The sequence below is a fragment of the Podarcis erhardii genome (genome assembly GCF_964252035.2).
Source record: "Podarcis erhardii genome assembly, chromosome: 3".
NCBI lineage: Eukaryota > Metazoa > Chordata > Lepidosauria > Squamata > Lacertidae > Podarcis > Podarcis erhardii.
In genome coordinates, this window is record NC_138507.1 from 56,703,799 (window position 1) to 56,721,256 (window position 17,458).

General features: G+C 40.4%; 1 protein-coding gene across 11 annotated transcripts in view; it reads right to left on the minus strand.

Moving 5' to 3' along the window:
* TRDN (triadin) overlaps positions 1 to 17,458 on the minus strand; it is a 184,928-nt gene that overhangs the window by 73,220 nt on the left and 94,250 nt on the right. For all 11 annotated transcript variants that reach the window (XM_081856168.1, XM_081856167.1, XM_081856172.1 and 8 more), the window contains 5 exons: positions 9,330 to 9,365; positions 7,046 to 7,108; positions 6,865 to 6,927; positions 5,780 to 5,845; positions 5,068 to 5,130 (listed from right to left, as the gene is read on the minus strand). In XM_081856168.1, coding sequence (XP_081712294.1) covers positions 5,068 to 5,130; positions 5,780 to 5,845; positions 6,865 to 6,927; positions 7,046 to 7,108; positions 9,330 to 9,365 — 291 coding nt within the window. The remainder of the gene's footprint in view (positions 1 to 5,067; positions 5,131 to 5,779; positions 5,846 to 6,864; positions 6,928 to 7,045; positions 7,109 to 9,329; positions 9,366 to 17,458) is intronic.

Below are 17,458 nucleotides of genomic sequence, written 5' to 3' on the forward strand. Positions count from 1 at the left end.
AAGTTGTGGCCTTTGCATGGTTCCCTAGTGAGGCTGTTCCAAAGTCAGCAGTTTGATGAATGCAGCTTAGTAAGTAAGCATTATAGTCCCTGGTATACTTTTCAAAGATATTTTAATCATGGGGAGGGAGGATCTCTGTACCAAGTGATTTTGCATAGGCCAGACTGAAATGGTTCACTGGAAACTTTTCTAGCAAATTTGGGAGATTCAGTGATGGATAAAACGTCTGGAAGGAAATGGGATTGTTTTGAAGAACCACTTCAAACTGCTGCAATCGGCAGCCAGGCAGGCTGTCATATTTTCCCAGCAGAGGCAGTTTCAGTGTAGCACAACTGGTTCCGTCGCACTGGGCAATGTGCTGCAAGGGGTGCCACAACAATACTGTAGAACAGAGTGGGGGGGCACCAAATTTTAGCACCATACAGGGTGCTGCTGAAATTCGAGACCCCAAAGTCCACCACTGCTTCCAGAATGCTTCAGATGCAACAACGCTCTGTCATAATGTGGCATCACTAACTCAGGTACTGTTAGAGAAAATAGATGGTGGCTGTCACTGCTACCCAGGAAGTCTTTTTGGACAATTCTGTAAGGTTAGGAGAGAGTTCTGTTTCTAAATTTCAACGACAGCCTTTATGATTAGTCATGTCAGACTAACCTTATCTCGTTTTTTGACAGAATTACAAGCCTGGTAGATGAAGGGAATGCAGTGGATGTAGCCTACCTTGATTTCAGCAAGGCATTTGACAAGGTGCCCCATGATATTCTTGTAAAGAAGCTGGTAAAATGCGGACTTGACTATGCTACCACTCAGTGGATTTGTAACTGGCTGTCTGACCGAACCCAAAGGGTGCTCATCAATGGTTCCTCTTCATCCTGGAGAAGAGTGACTAGTGGGGTGCCACAGGGTTCTGTCTTGGGCCCCGTCTTATTCAACATCTTTATCAACGACTTGGATGATGGACTCAAGGGCATCCTGATCAAATTTGCAGATGACACCAAACTGGGAGGGGTGGCTAACACCCCAGAGGACAGGATCACACTTCAAGACGACCTTGACAGATTAGAGAACTGGGCCAAAACAAACAAGATGAATTTTAATAGGGAGAAATGTAAAGTATTGCACTTGGGCAAAAAAAATGAGAGGCACAAATACAAGATGGGTGACACCTGGCTTGAGAGCAGTACATGTGAAAAGGATCTAGGAGTCCTGGTTGACCACAAACTTGACATGAGCCAACAGTGTGACGCGGCAGCTAAAAAAGCCAATGCAATTCTGGGCTGCATCAATAGGAGTATTGCATCTAGATCAAGGGAAGTAATAGTGCCACTGTATTCTGCTCTGGTCATACCTCACCTGGAGTACTGTGTCCAGTTCTGGGCACCACAGTTCAAGAAGGACACTGACAAACTGGAACGTGTCCAGAGGAGGGCAACCAAAATGGTCAAAGGCCTGGAAACGATGCCTTATGAAGAATGGCTAAGGGAGCTGGGCATGTTTAGCCTGGAGAAGAGGAGGTTAAGGGGTGATATGATAGCCATGTTCAAATATATAAAAGGATGTCACATAGAGGAGGGAGAAAAGTTGTTTTCTGCTGCTCCAGAGAAGCGGACATGGAGCAATGGTTCCAAACTACAAGAAAAAAGATTCCACCTAAACATTAGGAAGAACTTCCTGACAGTAAGAGCTGTTCGACAGTGGAATTTGCTGCCAAGGAGTGTGGTGGAGTCTCCTTCTTTGGAGGTCTTTAAGCAGAGGCTTGACAACCATATGTCAGGAGTGCTCTGATGGTGTTTCCTGCTTGGCAGGGGGTTGGACTTGATGGCCCTTGTGGTCTCTTCCAACTCTATGATTCTATGATTCTATGATTCTATTCTATGATTTTTAGCTGGATAAGGGTTAAATGGCTGTAGCAATGGTTTCAGTGGCATTTGTTTTTAGTGCTAATGTATTTTAAATGTTCCAGGTAACATATAGCTGCATGGTTTTCAAATACTACATTTTGAGAGGCCTGAGCCTTTGTTGAGTTAAAACTCCAAATAAATGGAAGAACTAACAGCTCACAGTGCTAAACTCCTTTGCATGTAAATAAATATACTTCCCCCGCTTAATGAAACTTAAATCTGGGTAAATCATGTCTAATACTGAAGCTTATTATTGCTTAAGTGCAAGCACACTGTCATTTTTATTTTAGTTTTTTGCTTGTAAATCACAGCCATAGGCTTAGTAGCTATGGAGAGGCTGAATTAATTTGTCACGATTTTGGACTGGTGTGGAAAAACAGAGCTTCAGTTCCACATAGGCAAACCAATTTTTATATATGCCTAGTAGCCATATTGTTATAAATTATATTATACTATAATATCTACATATGACATTTACATAATGTTACAAAAGCCGTTTCTCAATTAAATTTTTTGCCTTCTGGAATTTAAAATGCACTTTCAATAACATCCTTCTTTGTGCAACGAGCATGAGCTTATATCAACATATTGTAATGACTGGGAATGAATTTGTGTAGACACTCCCCAAATCTCCATAAGAGATCAGCTGCTACAGGTATGAATGGCTTCCCCATTTATTGCAATACTGAAGGTAGCTCTGTGCATTTTGGGGGGGGATACACATAGGAGGCTGACTCCAATTCTGCATTGAACAAGGAAGTTCTTAAGAATGCAAGAACTCTGCTGGTTCAGACCAGAGGCCTATTTAGTTCATCATCCTGTTACCACAGTGGCCAACCAGTTGTCTATGAGAAGTCCACAATCAGTACATGAACATACTAAAACTGCCCTGCTTGTGTTGCCCAGCAACTGCTTTTCGGAGGCATGCTGCTTCTAATACAGTACTGGAGATTAATAGTAGCTAGTGACTGTTGATAGCCTTATTCTTCCTGAATGTATCTGAATCTCTTCCACAATCATCCAAGTTGGTGGCCATTACAACATCCTGAGGCAGCAGAAGAACCAACTGATGCAGTGCTGCCTAAGTTTTTATCTTAGCTGAGAACATCTACTTTGGGGAGATTTAGATCCAGTCCTGAGATGACTTTTTACACACATAAATTGAATTAGACTATGAAACCTTTGCTTTGGCAACTCACTCAAGGTAGGTAATACCATTTTACCTCCAAAAACAACCATACTAGGCTAATACATCCACTGACAAACTGACATGAAGGCTAGACACCCATTTCACTCACTTACGACAATGGACCATCAACCTCACTGCCTAACACCAAAATGTTATTATTTAAGTATCACAGAACCACAGCACAGTGTGGTGCTTATGTGGTTTTCGAGTTGACTGCTGAACAGCAAAGGCAAAACTCAAGAGTCATCTTCAATGATAAAAACATTTCAATGGTTCTAAACTACAGCAGTGTCAAAACTAAGAGCAGATGTTTCACATGCAGAACCTGGCAGGGCAGAGAAAGCCTGATGTCTAAAACCCTGGAGAGCCAACACCAGTCAGTATACTGTAATATTGAGCTCAATGGCTTTACAGTGGTGCCTCTGGTTACGTACTTAATTCGTTCTTCAGGTCATTTCTTAACCTGAAACTGTTCTTAACCTGAAGCACCACTTTAGCTAATGGGGCCTCCCACTGCTGCCACGTCGCCACAGTGCGATTTCTGTTCTCATCCTGAAGCAAAGTTCTTAACCCGAGGTACTATTTCTGGGTTAGCGGAGCCAGTAACCTGAAGAGTCTGTAACCTGAAGCGTATGTAACCCGAGGTACCACTGTATTCAGTATTTACGGCATCTCCTTGGGCTCTTAATAATAAAATTAAAATGAAATGATCTCCAGGAACTATCAGCACAGCTGGTGGGTAGGATGGAACAATTTAACCAAATGCAAGTATTCTGAGTATATGGGAGGGAGATATAGCCTCTGCCGGTTCCTCCCAGGGCTCCCAAGGCAATCAGCACAGTTGAGACTAGCAGTGCTCAGTACTAAGTGCACAGATCTTAATCACCAGCCCCAGCTGCTGGATCCAGCAATGGGCATTATGCACAGCACCCTTTTATGAATGAAGCTACTGTGCCACAAGAAGATGCACATGCAAAAGCTTGCATCTATATGAAATGTTGTTGCTGGATGTTTGTGGATGTCCTTGTAGCTAAAAAAGTTTAACATGTTTAAAGCAGCATGAATCTGTGAGCGGGTAAAGGTCAGCAAAGTGAGCGGGTGGTGCTGTGGTCAAAACCAATGAGCCTCTTGGGCTTGCTGATTGGAAGATTGGCGGTTCGAATCCGCATAATGGGGTGAATTCCTGTTGCTCTGTCCCAGCTTCTGTCAACCTAGCAGTTCAAAAGCACACCAGTGCAACTAAATAGGATAAATAGGTACTGCTGCAGCAGGAAGGTAAACAGTGTTTCCGTGTGCTCTGGCTTGCGTCACGGTGTCCCGTTGTGCCAGAAGCAGTTTAGTCATGCTGGCCACATGACCCAGAAAGCTGTCTGTACAAACAAACGCTGATACCCTCTGCCTGAAGCGAGATGAGCGCCACACCCCAGAGTTGCCTTTGACTGGACTTAACTGTCCAGGGGTCCTTTACCTTTACCTTTTAAATCTGTGAGCACAAACATTCACATCTATTTCCTTCTGTTCATTAGGTAACTAAGTATGTTGGTTGGTATTGTGCTCATAGTTATTCTTACGTAGGACTTGGCTTTTATGCTCATTATTTCATCTAAAGAACTGCCTGCATATGTCACTCTCCTAATAGAAATCTTCAACTGACATCTAGAAGTTATTTTGTTTTATTGATTGCAAGCCTAAGCAGACCTGCTCTGTAGATGTAGAGGGTGTAGCAATTTTAAAATATTTAATACTATAAAACAAAATAAAGAACATATTAAAATGCAGTTTAGCTATAAAGCAGAAAACTAGATAAAAGTGAGAAGCATTTCTGTCAAAAACACTGAATTCATAACATTAAAAAAATCAGAATTTAATGAGCTCATAATTTACATACCTACCTAATTTAAACTTTTAATGTCTAAAAATGTACACATATAATAATGGGATTTAAGAGAAGAGAATGACAGATTGATATTTCTTACCTGCTTTTTTAACTTCGGGGACAGCTGTCTTCTCAGGAGCTTTCTTTCTTTCCTCTTTTTTTTCTAAAAAATAATTAAAAGGAAGCCATTTTATATGCTAGAAATATGAATCACACACTTCAATGTGCATTCAACCAAGCACAAGGAAGAAAATGTGACATTCTTTGATCTAAATAGCTTCTCCCCAACTATTTTACTTTCCTAGTCATAGAACAAGGTTTCCAATCCAGATCCCTCTGGGTCAAACTAGGGCTGTATCTGCGCTATATATTTAAAGCAGTACCTTACCACTTTAAACAGTCATGGCTTCTGCCAAAGGAGCCCAGGAACTGTAGTTTGTTATGGGTGCCCAGAGTTGTTATGATTAGGAGACCCTTCTCCCCTCAGAGCCTCAGTTCTCAGATTTCCCTGGAAAGGGGGGTCAATTTTTAAACCACTCTGTAAATTGTAGCTCTGTAAAGGGAATAAGGGTCTCCCTGCTGAGGGAGGGAGAGGGAGGGAGAGGGAAAGAATGTGCACGTTGGAGATCCACGCGGCGATTCCTGGACCGTCCGCAAGCCAGATCCAGAAGGCAATTGGGCCTGATCTGGCTTGCGGTCCTTAGTTTGCTGACCCATGTCGTACAGTATGCTATTGCTGTCGTGAACACACCCACCCCAACTAAAACTGGTTGAATAATATAATATAAAACAAGCACCTTCAAATAGCCCACCTTTTGGTTTAATTTCAGAAACAACCTTCTTCTCATGGGTTACCACCTCCTTTTCTTTTTCTACTTCTAAGAGAAAAATAAAAAGATGGCTTTGTCTCATAAGGACCCCATGTACCAATTTTTGGTTTCATAAAAGGTAGACAAATACTTCATAGGAGCAAAGGGGATGGTGTGTGTGTGTGTGTGTGTGTGTGTGTGTGTGTGTGTGTGACACACACAGACAGAGGGAGAGAGAGAGAGCGCGCTTCTGTATTCCACCCCAAGGCTCACTGGTGCTCATGCATATGTAGTGCTAAACTATGGTTTCTTGTTGCATCTTGGTTCCAAGTAATGTGTTTGTTTATTTTGAAATGCATATCCTGCTTTTCTCTATAAAACAAATGCAAAACAGCTTACAAAAAAGTTTGTAGAATACATAAAGCCCAGTAAAACAGTCCAAATCACTCAATATTTAAAGGCCTTAATGCCAGGTAGATGTACAGTACATTCCCAGGCAAAACTACACAATTAGGTCAGCACTATACCCAAATTGCTTCCACATGCTTTGTTCTTTTTGGGTGAAATTCAGCTGTGTCGATCTATCAGCAGAAGCGACACCATCGTCTGAGCAAATTCCATCCCCAGCCTCACTGTACACCCCAAAATCTGCCCCAGAGGGTTTGAGGAAGCTATGGAGAAGATTTGAGGCATGGGGCTAGGTGTGGCAAATACAATGGGATGCTGCCACAAAGCTTCCCTCCCAACACTGGCATTGCTGTCATTTACCTGGATGGTGCAGGAGCAGGTCAGTGGTGAGGTCAGCATTGCACCTGTACATCGATGGGAGCACCGCATTGCGTCTGCTAATCCACCCAAAAAGGCCTGACCTCACCATTACACCACCCACCCTATTCAGGTAAGTGGCAGCAATTCTGGGGTCAACAACGTAGCTCCATTGCACCACCCCTGCATGGGGGGGGGCAGGGGGAGGAGAGGAAGGGGCTAAAGTGCCTGCTTATCTGAATCCAGCCAACGAGGCAAGTATCCATCATACAAATTCAGTTCAGTAATGATCTAGCAATGTCATACTTGTGCAGATAGCTTACCTTTCTTTTTAATTTCAGGAATAACTTTCTTTTCATGTGTTACCTTTTTCTTTTCTTCCACTTCTAAAACATGAATCAAAAGGTGATGATTTGGCTTTGCATCTTACGGAATTACAGCAGGCAGAGTTCTTTGAACATCAGGTCAATTTACTGCCACACTGTAAAATCAGAAACACCTTACCTTTTGTTTTAACTTCAGGAATAGCTTTCTTCTGTTGAACCACTTTTTTCGCCTTTTCTTCTTCTAAGGAATAAATGCAAAAAGCACTGTTTCACTATGCATGTCTCACTTAAAATGTATAGATCTTTTATTTTGAGGATCAATTTCCACACTTGAGGAAAAATAAGAACTTAAGAGGACCCAAACCCAGAAAGAATGCAAAGGTAGCAAATGTTGCCTGGCCAAGTTGATAGCACATATCAACACAAGGGCGGGGTTCAACTAGGTTGTTGCATGTGTGGAATGAGGTCTGCTCGTGCCATGGAACTTTTCCCCATTCTATTACCCGTGTCCCCTGAATCTGCTCTGAAGAGTTGGGGAAAACTACAGAACTGGCTTAGGGAGCATTTGTGGGGCCTGCAGAGGTGGAAAGGGTGGGAAAGTCTTGTGCACGAGCAGACTTTTATCCCCATGTGCATACCCGCTAAGAACTACATTGAATTCCAACCAATATATGCCAGGGCTGCAATTCAGTGAGGCATTTCCTTATTCATTTTAATGGGAGAAGGAGATGCCTGCATCCCCTTGCATTAGCCAGTCTGCTTCTTCCCTTGAATTTAAAAGGACAGGGCAAGATGTCCAAATGAGAATCCGGTGTGTGCATGGGAAGCTCTGAATCAGGTTGTGTATCCCCGGTGCTTTTTTTCGGGAGGACGCAGGGGTATGTATACCCCTAAACATTTTGTGAATCTAAGTTTGGCCTCAATATGAGTAGGAAAATTAGAGTGCCCCTAAGCACTTGTATTCCAATAGGTTCGCTTATTGTTCAGGTAAGCAGTCATTTACCATGTAGTCTTATTGGAGAAACACTAGACAAGCAACACCTGCAACTTTTGAAAGTAGAAGATATTCATTTTGCATCGTCCCCCTGCTCCCACCCTGGAATGAGTTTGATGAAGAATGTATGTGAGCTCCTGACTCAAGCTTAGTAAACCGTAGCATCTGGCGTGGTCGCTGACACATTGCCAAAAAATTATAGATAAAAGAGACACAAATTTACATTAAAATGGCTTATGTATATGTATAGGTGTAAATTAAGAAATATTTACTTTCCTTTTCAAGAGAAATATAGTATAGCTCACTGCAGTGAGAAAGATATGGACAGTAACCTGTGTGTCTACTGAGACTGTTGTCTGAATACTAGTGGTCGAAAACCTAAAACACCTCCTCTCCTCCCCTTCTATGGTTCTTTAGCTTTTAAACCGGGCCAGCCCTTAAAATAGAGTCAAATAAAGGAATGTCTTCATACAGTTTTTCGAGGACTATACCCTGTAGAACAGTATACATGCCACCCAGTCTGTGCCAGAGTTTTACACCACTGGGCTGCAGATGGTACTTATATAATTGGATGCTCCCATACCATTTTTTAAATCCCCTACATATAGAAAAACTAGGTGTCAAGATATAGTCAAGGCCAGATTCCTTCTCTGGACGCCTGATTTTCTATGTGCATTTGTGTTGGGATAGTGATGGTGTGGAGGCATTGGAGCTGTCATGACTGAAGTAATACACTTTAAGCCCTGTTCATGCAACTGAATATGTGGGAAGAGGATCATGGGAATGCAAGAGGAAGTCCTGCCCCTGAATCTATTCACATCCGTTCAATTAATAAAGTGAACAGGCCCAGTGTAGATTAACACAGATAATCAGAAACTCTGTTTTTCGTTTTCTTCTCTCTTTATCTCTCTCTCTCTCTTGCCGTGTACCTACTCAAATGAGGAAGAACATGCACACAAGGTTTTTGCAGGGTTTTTATCTGTATGTGCAATACAATGCAAACCAACATAGAAATACCAAACCAGCAAAAAGGGGGGGGGCTTAGATCCATATTTTGGGGTGTGATGGCCTGTCTAGAGTAGCATAAGAAGGTGGCACAAGTGGCTGCATTGAGGAGGTAAGAGAAAGCAGCAAATATTCTCATCCTCCTTCCTCTGCAAGGGAACCTCCACTGGATTGCAGTGCCTTCCATGAATGGAAGAAGCCCTTTGCCAGATGGCCAATTTGGATCCAATCCAGTGTCTCCAATAAAACAAACAGAATCTACATGCTCTCAGTATGCATTAGGATTTATTCCTGTGAGCAATTAATGATGCACAGGTCAAGAACTGAGCTTGCTGTTGAATTCCTGCTTTATTCACACACACATGTAGTGTATCTAGACTAGTCATATGAAGAGAGCTTCAGTGAGAACAAGGTATCACTGATAACCTAAAAACAAAAGAAAACAACAATTTATATTACTTACTTATTGGCTTTGTAGTTGTCACATTAGGTTTTCCAACTGCATGAGCAAAATAATATAAATATTATTTTTTAAAAAAATATAGTTAAACCAAGGAATAGAAATAATAAATTACAAAGGCTGAAAAAGCACAGCGTGTGCTCAGAAGCCCTAGCAAATGTGACTGAGAATATTATAAAACAGATATTTTCTCAAGAGCTAGAAACCACATAGTCATTTTGCATATTGCTTCCATAAATATAAGCAAAAACTATAGGGAAGGGTAAGGGAGTGTTTAGAAACTTGACAGAATTTGCACGAAAACCAAATTGAATCTGCCTGTATGACAAACAATACAGTTCGGTGATATCTAAAATGCAATGGTATCTCCATTAAACTGTTTAGTCACATGAGTAACTCCATCTTAGACCATTTTTCTTTTCACTCCACAGTGCATGGGCAACTCAGGTTGATCAGTTCAATCCACCAAAAGTATATCTACAAGACAGATACATTCTGCATGTACAAAGGATACTGCTTGGATTAAAAGTCCTTAAATCTAGCACCTTGGTATAAACCCATGACCTTCAGAAAAGAGCCATCGCTCTGTGGCAGACCAATGCAGAAGGTCCTAGGTTTAAACCCTGGCATCTCCAGATACCTCTGGGAAAAGAGTCCTGTCTGAAATGCTGGAGGGCTGCTGTGAGTCAGTACAGACAATACTGAGCTAGGTGGGCAAATGCTCTGAGTATAAGGCAGTTTCTTACACACACATGCTTGTTAAGGAATGCTTAATATTGTAAGCTCTGACTGTTTATGAACACCTGTTTATAAAATGTAATGTTTCCCCTTGTACGTCCAACAGCAACTACCATCGGTTCTGTGTATGACTGGATTTTTGCCAAGGCCCACTTCCCCCTGCAGCTCCCATGTTGCCTTCCATCTTGTTCTAGAAGATGCCTCTTCTGAACCATAAGTCCTTCCATGTGCGCAAGGACACCAGTTGGATTCCACCCTGTCTGTATAGTGTCCTTACATAGTTTAGTCACTATATGGAACTGGACTTAAGTTATATCTGGATGGTGTGTCCTGTAAGCTTTCATAGACCACTCCAAATACATTGGCAGGCCCAGGAACTTCTTAAGCTTATTCAAAGAAACATGATGTTTGGAGTAAGAAATATTATGCAATAGGCACTGATGTGGGAAGATTTAAAAACAAAACACGGAAGTATGATCTTTGGAAGTGTGGGAGAAATGTATTCAGCATTTGATGGGAACAGGGAATTTTAAGAAGGGCACATTGTGTTTTCTTACAAGCAAGTAGGCTGAAAAGAACTCATTCCAAGGTAAGTGTACATAGGATTTGCAGTCCAGGCCTCTTACATGTCTAGCCTCTTTTTGGAATCTTCCATTGCATTAGCCTGTCTCTGTCTCCCAAACATGTCACAACAGCTTCTTCTTTCACTCCAAGCCTGATACCTCAGAGATGCATAAATGGGAAGAATAAAGCATGCTAACAGCCCACATAAAGAATTACTGGATCAAGGAGATTGCACACTCAGTTTGCCACAATATATGCAGCTTATTTAGGCCTTAGCAGCATTTCCAAGGGTGATCTGTGATATCAAAGAACTGTTTTTAAAGTTTCCCAAACCGCATTTTCTTCTGCAGGCCCTATCCTACCTGCTACTGTGCAGAATCCCAGGTTTATGGGGAAGGTTCCTGGGAAATTGCCTGAATCAAAAAGGTGGTTTTCTAAAGTGAAATTTAACTTTTAAAAGTCACTGAGATTTATTTCTGAAGGAGTAAAGGATTGAAAGATGTGATGAGAAAAATAAGAAGGATTTAATGTTAAGCCTAAAAAGGTCAGGCATATTGTGCTGAATGGTCTTTGGTGGCTTCTGCAGCATCTCATGTTTTCCACCTGTGATGTCAAGTATCTTTTAAGAGATGGAGAGGAGGAGGGGAGTAAGAGTGCTGGCTTTCAGCCAAGTGTCCTTCAAAGTCGATTTGAGTGTAACAACAGCCTGTTGATCTGCTGGTGATGGGAAGCTCTAAATATAGCAATGCACTTGAGTTACAAGGCATGGTGTTACACAAATGAGACCCTCTCTGGAGAAATGCACTGCAAGGATCTGTATTTTCACACTTAAACTTCAAAGATGATACAGGTAGTAAGTCATATTAATGCTGACTCTGAAAGAGCTTGCCTGCCCATCCATCATCTGCAAGAGGAGGAGGTAAGAAAGGTGCTGAAAAAAAGCTATCCTCAATATGCTGTGTTGCTGGGGTAGGGGTGGGGATAACCAGAAGCAAAAATAAACTACGCAGGAGTGAATGCCAAAAGGGCCTACAAGGTGGTCTGGTTCACTTAAGTCTTTGATGCATCAAATGCTTATCTTTTGCTTCTTATCAAAATCCCTGGAAACCGTTATGGAGAGACTTTTGTGGGAGATATTTTATATATTAGCTCAGCTTTTGATAAAATATTGCTTTGAAGTTAGAAATGAAAAAGTACAGGAATATAGAAATGAAATGTATTACTATTAACAGAGTCTTTCAAAACTAATCAGCAACATGCTTTGTGTTTGAGATAGATGTCTGTCCTTGCACTAATCTATATTCATGCCAACTCCAACAACATTGTGTTTATGTGACACAGAGATATTATTAAGCATTACATAAATCTTTAAAACTCCACATTAAGACTATAATTCATTTTGGCTAGGTCAGGCCTATTTAACGGTGCAGGTACAGGTAGCTTTGTGCTACATGCTGTTGAACTTGATTTTGAGGTGAGATAGAATTAAAACCCTGTGGTTTAGGGGACATTTGTAGGAAAATACCACGCATCACAAAGGTGCCCCAGGATAAGTATGATGAAAAATTTCAGAAGGATTGGTGCATGTTTTAAGAAGCTATGATGAATAAAAACAATTTGTGTGGGGGGGTTTGTTTTTTGTTTACTAGACAAGACCCTTCCTTCTACATCCCTCCCAATGATTGGAAATAAAAAAGGGAACCCTGAAAAAGTTATCTTCTAGGTGGACACTAGGCCTGACAGAAGACTACACCCTCATCTCCTTCTCCACTGTCCTTAATTTGAGAACTTGGGGGTATGTTAACGCCCTCCCACCAGATGTCATAGAGAAAAACAACTACCAGACTTTTAGAAGCCCTGTTTAGGGAAGCTTTTAATGTTTAAGAGTTACAGATAGGTAGCCGTGTTGGTCTGCCATGGTCAAAACAAAATAAAAAAATTCCTTCCAGTAGCACCTTAAAGACCAACTGAGTTAGTTCTAGGTATGAGCTTTCGTGTGCATGCACACGAAAGCTTCAGGGTATCTGAAGAAGTGTGCATGCACACGAAAGCTCATACCTAGAACTAACTCAGTTGGTCTTTAAGGTGCTACTGGAAGGAATGTTTAAGAGGTTATTGTATTTTAGGGTTCTGTTGGAAGCCACCCAGAGTGGCTGGGGTATAAATGATGATGATGATGATGATGATGATTATTATTATTATTATTATTACTATTATTATTAAGAGGCAGCCCAAATCTAAGTTCTTTGGGAGCTCTGAAGCAGCCATGGGGCTTTGAGAGCACCCTACTTCCATTTGGCACACCTCAGAGATCATCTATTTTGCCTCAGAAGAGCTCCCAATTCAGACCAAAACTGGGAAACCACTGGCACATGGGCCCACCAGACTTCCCCATCTGACCCACGAGGCATTTTGGTCAAGCTATACCCACCTGCCCCTATACCTGGTATCATATATGACATCAAGTGTGGGGAAGTAGAGAAGAATCAGCTGGCCGCTGGGACTTTGCCTGTACAATTTGCTTTTAAACTGCACAGGCCAAAATGGGTCACCTGACTTCACTGTGATGCCAGGTAGACAACCCTACTGACCTGACAGACTTGGCCCAAGTGGGAATGTGGGAGATATGTCTCTGGCCTGCCAACCAGACCCTTTTCTCCACCCCTGATGTAGATATTGTTTGCATGTGGACATGCTCCTCACTGCGTCTCAGCTCTCTCCGATTTATTATATGTAAAAATAGGGCATAATATGCACACGTTCTGCTCATGTCACACAAAAATAGTTTACTAGAATCCAAGCTCTGTATGTATCTCTGTACTAGTTTTTTAGAATGAATTGCCCTGCACGATATGCACTATCCTTTCAATTCTTGTTAGCAATGAGGTAAGTGAAATTGCTGGAAATGTGAGTAGTACAATTATCCTGATATTTTACAAGTCCAACACTTGCAATAGTATGATTATATATGCATTTATCATCTCTCTCTTTTTCTTTTTTTAAAAAATCCCCTAAACTTATGAAATAACTATTTTAAAACTACAGAAATATTAAGGCAATCTGTGAGCCTTTTAATGTAATTGTTAATGCTTTGAAATGGAAATTTCCCAATACATGCCATGCTGCCCCTGCCAATCAAAATATAAAATCAATCACTTTGATATGCAAGAGAGAAAAAACTGTAGAATGACAAATGCTTGAAACAGCTATTGTTTGCTGTCATAGAACAACAGTCTTAGAGAATTGTATAAAGAAGCATGTTATATATATAATAAGCTTTGTCACACACATGATAGACACACACACACACCACACAAATAACTGAAACAGTAAGCGACAAGACTGCTGTTCAGTAATGATACAATAGTTAACATATCATTCAATTTCAGACATTTCATTTGATTTTTATTCTTCAAGGGACTGTAGATTGATTGATTGACTGAGAACATGAACAGCAGAGTTTTTATTCTCCATTCTGTATTACAAATCCACTTTGTGTTAGGCAACTGAGTCCCAGGGAGGTTTAAAAGTGTGCACTAAAAAAATATACTGGCAAACGGAGTGCAAATGTCCTATAATATGCCAGTTGTCTTAGCTCAGGGATGAGCAAATCTAGGCTCAGGAGTCAAATATACTCCTTCAAACCTCTCTTATTTTTCCTTCAGGGCTTCTGCTAGGGCCACATTCCTCACCAGCCCAGCTTTGCACCCTCCTTGGATATTTTGCCTGGCTGGAATGTGTCCTTAAACTCAGATAAAACCCCTTACTTGCCAAAATGTGGGATAGAGAGGGGTGTGGGAGTATGTGTAGAAATTGCCTGCTGCAAGAAGAGGGGGAAACTTGAAACTTTTCAGTGACAGTCCTGTATTCCGTGTGTAGCTCCCACCTCAATGAGCTCAAAGTCAGAAATGCTCTATTTTCCATGAAGAAAACTGTCATTTATCTCTCCTCTATTTTGTTGCTTTTTTTAACCTACAATTTTGTATGTCAGTTCAGCAAACTGTTTCGTTAATGCTCGCTTTCAAAGAAATAATTATCCTTCCATTTTTAATCATATTTTGTTCATCTTTGCCCGGAGCTTTTCAAATGCAAAGTGTCACTCTTGTTCCAGAGAATACTAAATTTATCTTTCTTGGTCTCTAGAATTATTACTTAGTGCTCCATAATTCCAGACTATGCCCACATAGACTATCCATATGATCCACATTTCTTTCTCAAACTTAAATGCTGGACTACAGCCCCAGACAACCAGCTCTACGCAACATGCTGTTTCTTTATGTCAAATTTTGTAAGGAGCTCATCTATTGCCTTCTTTTGGCTCTCCATTCTTGAATAAATCCCAATGACCTCTGATAACGGAGTTCTTGGGAAGAAAATATGGCCCATTTATTTTTCTATGCCTCGTTCACCATTACTGCAGCTGCATGTATTAAGTAGCTAAAACAATTGCATACAGCCACCACTGATATGAAACATACATTGTTCATTCAATAATGGCTAAAACTCCTCAAGAAGATGCAGAAGTCATAATTCTCAAGAATAGAAACTAAATATTAATTTCATTACTTTTAAAACTTAAAGTAGTGATTACATCTTAAGACAATGCATATTTACTATTACGACAAACAGGTTGAAACAGCAGAATTCCTAAAGGATATGGACCTGCTAATAAGCAGAGGAGGAGCAGAACTGTTGCATCCATCAAAAACAATAAGAAAAAAAATCTGCTTAACACCAGACATTGTAAGGTTCAAACTGGGGATCAAGGATTGGTTTTCCCCCCTTGCTCTAGCCATAGGACAGTCTGTCAGAGGAACTTGCTTTTTAATTAGATAGATAGATAGATAGATAGATAGATAGATAGATAGATAGTGTATGTGTATAGATAGATAAATGATCCTTTAAAACATGCTGATCATTACAAGAAAAGCAGTCTGCTTTCATTTTCATTTTCAATGAATATTTTATACTATTACAAAAACCAAGATTTTTTATTATTAAATGGTATATAAATCTTCCTAAATAATATTTAAAAAATCAGAAGGAGAAATTTTCACAATGCTTCAACAAAACTTTATTGAACTTTATTAAAATGTGGCCATTTTACCCTGAGAGGTTTAGGCATATTGCTGCTGTGTAGGCTGCAAAATGAAGCCTTGAAACATGAAAGAAAATTGAGTAGCTTCACAGATATTACACAAAATTTAAAGGGAAATTGTAGGCAGAGAGTAGGCTGAAAAGATGAGGGAGATAACAGATGGAGTATTGTATTCAGTTCTGAAGAGCACAGTTCAAAAAAGAACATTATTGACAAGTTGGAAGAACTATGAGGATAATAAAAGTTTTAGAAGACAAATCACATCAGGAAACCCTGAAAGAGCTTGGTATGTTAGCTTAGAGAAAAAGAAGATTAAGAGGGAATATGTTGCTAGTTTTAAAATATTGCCACGAAAGAAGAACTGTTTTTCACTCTTCCTCCTGTGTACAGGAGAGCAATGGATTCAAATTAAAATGCGACAGATTCCAGTGAAGCATTAGGAAACGTTTCTAGCTACAAGGATGATTCAGCAAAAGAATAAACTTCTTTAAAAGTTACAGTGAGGCATCTAACCATAAGCCTGCATTTTTATCAAAGCTTCTATATATTTCAATCAAGGCTTGTATTTAAAAATGAGCTTAAAAAAAAAAGGATTTTCAAATGTTTCATGCCAGGCAAAAGACCAGCTGCCTAAAAGAACCTTGGCAAGATGTTTTTCCTCCTAAGACAAGAGGGCCCCATTGATTTATAGTAGAAAAACAATTCTCAAAGTCATAAAAAGGGAGAATTACATATGCTGCCCCAAGGCTGAGAAAACACCATTAGGAATGGGGAAGATAATACTAATGTGCCTCCCAGTAAAATGAGCCAGATCTTCTTTCTAAGGTTGAAAGGCCAGGAGCAAATGGAAGGAAAAACATTTAGCTAGAAAGAAAGAGAGCATTTTTGGGGAAGTCTCTTCTAAAGCTGTTTCTTAAACTGAGAGAGTTAAAAAAGGTTAAAATGTGTTAAATGTTGGAAAGGCAACTGGCTTGGCAGAAGAAGCAGCTTCTTCCTATTTTATTTTGAGGCTGGAGAGGAGGGGGAAAGGGGGAGGTGCAAACTGAAGAGGCTTCTTTTAAAAGCTGTGTTTTATTGAGTTCCTTCCTTTTCACTTTGAGAAGCTTTATTCTTTTAAGAGGCTACCTATGATAAATGTATGAAATATATTAGCTTAAATATATTGGCTTAAATGTAATTATGCAAAGGATTTAAGGAATGCTAGATTCTTATTTCATATGGTTGTAAGAGTTGTATTTATCCTGAAATTAAGTCAGCCACCAGCCCCCCCCCCCCTGCCAGACAGAAGACGCCATCCGGGCAGTCTTGATATATAGTTGTCAGGCATTTTGTTTAGAAACATTAAATGAAGGAAATCTTTCAATGTTGATGTGAAACTCAAGATCCTTGACATCTGTTGAACATAAAAATGTAAGATTAAACATCTGTTTTAGAAGGCAATAGGGCAAGAAGGGCAAGAGGTGAGCTGGTAATTAAGATTCCATGTAAGATATATTATTACTTATATGTCATATATATAGCTCTTTGTCTCCCTTATAAGGGCAAGGAAATGGGTGTATCTTTTGTGGGTGTATCTTTTGTGATTGGCTCTAGCAAACAGCCAATAGGAATTTCAACCAGGCTGATTGGACAGAGGCAGCCACAGGAGGAGCAAAGGGGGCTGGATTAAGGGAATATAAGTGCTGGCCAGAATGGCAGGAGGCCAGGCCAGAGCTTGGTAACCACGTACCAC